At 32.3% G+C, this 5,793-nt stretch overlaps 1 protein-coding gene across 1 annotated transcript; it reads right to left on the bottom strand.

Moving 5' to 3' along the window:
- Window positions 1-212: 212 nt before the first annotated feature.
- LOC129885088 (very-long-chain (3R)-3-hydroxyacyl-CoA dehydratase PASTICCINO 2-like) lies at window positions 213-4,124 on the bottom strand. Its single transcript, XM_055959303.1, has 5 exons — window positions 4,054-4,124; window positions 3,844-3,940; window positions 2,114-2,167; window positions 1,378-1,448; window positions 213-357 (listed from the first exon to the last, which is right to left on the bottom strand). Exons 1-5 carry the CDS (start codon window positions 4,122-4,124, stop codon window positions 213-215), a joined length of 438 nt encoding a protein of 145 aa, XP_055815278.1.
- Between the last annotated feature and the right edge of the window lie 1,669 nt (window positions 4,125-5,793).

The following is a 5,793-nucleotide window of genomic DNA, read 5'->3' as shown; positions in this document are numbered from 1 at the left end:
AATATGTATATGAATTCTTATTCAATCATATGATTCTTTGACGTATTCAACCAGTAATAGGTGATTTTTTTCCAATGACTCAGGAAAAAAAGATACAGCTCCTATAAACCGTGTCCTCAGGATGGAGGCACAATGCTAGTAACAAGTTCGGCACAACCCAGTAATTTTGGTTCAACTCGTGTACTTGTGTTAAAAATACTATTGAATATGTATCAATAATCTTCCAGACTCCGCCTGTGTCCTATGCTTTTTTGGATTAGAGAGTGCTTTCTTTCTCTGCCCAAGCATGTAACTATACAGGTGAGGACAGCCTGCATTTTCACAAACATCGTCTCGTCAATCATAGCTCTTGCTGTCCTAATAAAAAAACTAAAAAGGAAATGTAATAAACTGGATATTTGTCTCCGAGTTCCCTCACCCAAGAAACCGGGTAATAAACAGAATGACATATTTGAGACGTGAAGATGCTTTTAGTAAGAGAATGATGTTATGGTTCATGCCTAGTACATAGATGGCAAGGCAAACAAGTGCTGCATAGAAGTAATCGATAGGAGTATAATAGGAGTACTCCTAGTAAGTCGATAAGAAGTCGATAAGAAGACATAGTAAGTACTCGAACTGAATCAGAAGCACGAGTAAGGAGCAAATATTCAATTACAAGTTCCCAATAAAGAAGGAGGAAACCCGCAATAGCTATCCTTCAGGTGTGCACAGGGTAAACCTTGCTCCAGTGTAATAGCCCGCAAACACATAGGAGGGGTAAACTACATTAGGCAAGCTCCGTGTGACGAGATCGACCAAGAAAACATGCAGAGGATTTCGAACCTGAGAGACCCCCCATTTGGAAGATCCCTTGCTCAACCAACTTGGCCACCCTTACGAGTTAGCTCTTTGCCACCTCTACAATAACTAATCAGATAGAAAGACGCTCATGCTTGATAAATGGATAGAAAGATGAGTTTATTGCCATTTCTAAGAGAGAAAAAAAATGAAAAAGAGGATCTTGGTTAACTTCATGTAAGGCAAGTCATTATATATTAGACCTACTTCACTTATGATGCCAGTAGGATACAACAATAAGAAAGTATTATACCTGCAATAAGAAAATCAGCTTGATAAGAACATGCTAGAAAATATATCCATCCATTATAATAGAAGTAGCAAAATGGGTGAAAATGGAGGCAGAGCCTGGATTTCAACTTTATGGATCCTGAATTCTAGAATGATGACTTCACGTGCTGATAACTAGGTTCTACATTTAATGTGTAAATATTTCATGAATTCCCATTTGTGTTCACCTGTTTTTCATGCATTAGCATAGTTTGCTACTTCAAAGTCATAATAATGCTGGCAAAAGTTAAATGGTACTAGTAATACCTTAGCCACAATAGCCAATAAGGTGCAGAACCAAATGCCTCCTTTGTGCCAAAAAATGAGCATCGAATAATCTGAAGTTGAACATAAGGATAATACCAATGTTAATATACTTCTTGGACCATGAACTAGCACCAAAAATCAACGGATAATTTTCATTATGAGTATTATAAGTTAAACAGTCATGGACTGGCATGTTTAATGACATATTTGTTCCTCCTGCACCTGGTTTTAAGAGTGTCTGTAGACGCTTTGTAATGTATTTTCATTAAAGATGTTCTTATTCTTTGTGGAGATCTACTCCTATGCGTTGTGTCTTTGTTGTGTATGTATCACTAATGCTTCCCTTTGTAATGTTGTGTTGTGTGGCTGGTCTATATGTGCTTCCCATGTAAGAAAATACTTCTAGTGCTGGAATGAAGAAAATCCGCTATACAATTTGACCTTTAACTGCAAATGGGACGGATGCGTTTTGCACACAAACTAGGTGTTACTAGGTACAGCCATCAGCCTTCTGCTGTTCAATGTTCTTTCTCTTTCCGCCATATATAGGAAATAAAACCTCGTAATAATAAACATATAAGGTAAGAGAACTGATGTTTGATTTTCCTTTTCCAATGGAGGATCAATGTTTAGGTATTGTATGAACTATTTGTCAGGGAGTTGAAAACTCAAGTTACTACAAAGATATATCTCATTTTCTATAATTTATTGGTGTTTATGAATAAGCAAGGCTCACCTCTGTAATAGACCAGCTAATAACTAGAGAACTAAAAAGTATATGATTCCGGACCTGTAAACAGCAAACGAGTCATTAGTAAAGAGGCTTCATAATGCCTTGGTGCTATCCAAGGAAAATACTAATCTCGGGGAAACTCCACACAATTCCCCATGTTACATATAATCTTGAACTAATTTGTGGCAGAGTTGCAGATACTGGAGATCTTACCAAATCTTATTTGAGGATAAGGAAAAATATAAAAGAGTTATTATAATATCAAACCTTCAAACTAAAACAAAGAACATAAAAATGCTTCAGATCATAAACGTACCTACTAGACTATGAAGTATCTGTTCCGCAAGTTATATGGAAAAGAAATCAACTGTTAGGCTTTATTCAGTATTTGCAGTTCATGATGACTACACTTACAATATAACAGCTAGAACAACAACAATATCATCGTCCAAAAAAATACAAGACAAGATATCACTGTCTCTGCAGCATTTATTCCCATCAATTCAATTAAGGAAATCAAGAAACTTATAGAAAGAAAACAGAAAGGAAGTAGGAACTACCACACAACTACATGTCAAAGACACACAAATGACTCATGACTAAGGATTTCCGCCAACACCAAACAGTAGTACCAATAGATGAAAACATATTTTATAAACTAGAAAAAATAGTAACAAAGGAATTGTATCATTCTCAGTTTTTTTGGCCTTTTGAGGTTAAGGTGCCATAATATCGAGGTTATGAGTTTCAATATACTTTGTTTTATGAAGGAATTCTCAAATGTAGGTAACTTTATCCTTATTATGCTATTATCCATGGTTTTATAATTCACCCATACAATAGGCTATATGCCCAAAACTTGTTTCAAATTTTAGGCAATTGAATCAATAACGTTGCCTTAGCAACAAGATTCTACCTATTACAATCCCCTAATTTTAACATAGCATAAAATTCCGCATAATATAATACAGTTTTTGGTTGGTTGCATAAGAAAAAAATAACTGTTACACTGCTTTCTGGTTGGCGTTAAGTTATGTGGAACCTAAGTTTCATTTATGGGAGGTAAAATCCTAATAAGAAATACATATATTAGCGATGCGGGGAATAAACTATTTAAAGACAAAATTGCCCTTTCAGAGTAAGAAATTCATGTATAACCATCACTTCATTATTAATGCACCACATAACAATCCATTCATAATTAATCACCGCATAAACAATCCCAGCATAGTAATCCCGCATAACTAGTATGTCAACCAAAGGACCCTTACAGCTTGTTTGGATGGTTGTTACCTATTGTATTGTTAGTTTAAATACAATGTTTGTTTTAATGATTACTTAAATTTATTGTATCGTATCATTAAATTCATCATTACTTAACAATGAAAAGTCTCATTTTGTGTAAATACCAAATTGGTATGATCACGTCGTTATCTTTTTTTTTCTTCTCATTTTGCCTTTACTTGTTATGAAATAATCTTATTTTATACTTTTATCTTACCTTTTTATAGTAATTATATCTCGTATCCTACTTTTCTCATAGGTTTATCATTCAAATTATTGAGGTGTGATACTATTTAACAATAAAAAATGATACAATCAATCCAAACGTTATATTCACTAAAACAATACAGTACGATATAACACAATACGATACGACATGACAAAATAGAACACAAGTAGACAACACAACACAAAATAATACGACACATTATGAAACAATACTTAACAACCATAAGAGCAGTAGTCTGAGCAAAAAGCAGTGCCTTTTCCACAGCATCATAGACATATTCTTTCAGAGTTTTCACACCAAAATAAAACACTTGAAACCTGAACACCAATAACCCAAAATTCATCACACAAACACCACCAACAACAACAACAACAAAAAACTACAAAAATGTGAATAACAAACAAGAATTCCAAAAGGGTATTCAACTTACCATCCAAAAAAGACAATCCAATTGTAAAAAATGAGATACAAACTCCTTAGACCTGATAAAAATACAGCCATTGAAGAACCAAAAAATGCTCAAAACTGTAATGTTAAAATCCAAGAAATTGAAACGGGTACTTAAAGAAATAGTCTTTATGCATAATTAAGCTTTGTAGGAGTAGATTACCCACCTACAATTCGGTTTCCACTGCCTCTATCAAGTGCAGCTCAATTCTTTTTGTGGAGCTATTCGAACCAGAAAAATAGTACAATAGGGTGTACAAAACGATGTCGCAATATGCTGGAATCTTCTTCTTTTTATTCGATGTCAGGTACACGTATTGAAGCCGGACAAATTCAAATTTATATTACAGTCAAGTGAAATCTACTTCACGAAATAATTTGATCAATAAACAACATTGTTATAGTAAAGACCATAACGCCAGAGAAATCATTACCGCAAGGCAAAAAGAGAAGGTCATAAGCGTCTGTACTGTAAATAGAGACTTTTGAGGAAGTGTTCCCTTATAAAAAAAGACCCAAATCAAACCCTTTAATTAATAAAAGAACAGTCTCACCACATCATTGGTGATAGTATGTTTCAAAATCCTATCGAAAGATTATAATTTTCAAATTATTTCTTATTAATTTGACTAATAGTAAAAAATATCATGATATTTGTCCTTTCCCATAGTTTTGAATTTGAAAAATGAGGATTTTACCCTTTTATTTAATGTTAAATCGACAATCTATTCTAAGTACCAAGAGCTTTTTAGATTTGAAAAAAATAGAAGAAAAAAAACATGTTAAATAAGGGTCCTCGCTAAGATCTCAAGCTATCTGGAAATAGCTCCAACATTCATAGAAATTGGGCAAACACAATATGTTTATCAATTCCTAAAATACACACTTCTTAAATGAATTAGCCAAATCCTTCAGTATTAAATATTCAATATAATATCCAGTTTAGGTCAGTGTAATCAGAGACAGAACTAAGATTTCAATTTAATGGGTTGTAAAATTTACAATAACGATTTTAAATAATAATAACTAGGTTATAAATTTAATATGTGTACATATTTAATTAATTTATTTATACGAATATATTATTTAAACAAAAAATTTCGAGTTCCATCGAATCCACATAGGAGCTGCTAGCTATCCGCCCTTAATGTAATGCTCTAAACTCATTAGCATCTTGTATTTATGGTTTTAAACATGTTTTATATAATTTCATTGCATGATTGATTGAATTTTGTAGTTTGATGAAATAATGCATATTTTTATTTTGTACATGATCTTTATAGTTGTAATATCACTCATCTACTAATACATAAATATTACTATCAATTTTTAATAATTTTTTTTATTTTTGAAATAAATTATTTAATCTCTAAACACTTTTGAGGATGGCTGAATTATTGATAGTATAAGAAGCTGCCACGTGGTATACACCACTCGTCTAACAATATTCTTTGTCCTATTCATTTTGGTTTCTCTTTTTGTTTTCACTTTATCAAAATGACAAATAAAGTCCATTAAAAATTATCAAAAAGTTAACATGCCGTACAAAAATGGGTTTTTTTTTTAAAAAAAAGATAATAGATTATTAGGTGAACCTCTATTAAACAAATTGCTAAATATTCTTTAATCTATTCAATAGTATAATTATTCTTTTAATTCATTTAATTAATGACATGATCCTTAAACAAAAGAGTAAAACAAATTAATTACTAGCTGAAAGAAG

The sequence above is a fragment of the Solanum dulcamara genome, chromosome 1 (assembly GCF_947179165.1).
Source record: "Solanum dulcamara chromosome 1, daSolDulc1.2, whole genome shotgun sequence".
In the NCBI taxonomy this organism is placed as follows: Eukaryota; Viridiplantae; Streptophyta; class Magnoliopsida; order Solanales; family Solanaceae; genus Solanum; species Solanum dulcamara.
Note: the sequence above shows the minus strand (reverse complement) of the source record. Positions and strands in the feature narration are given on the sequence as shown.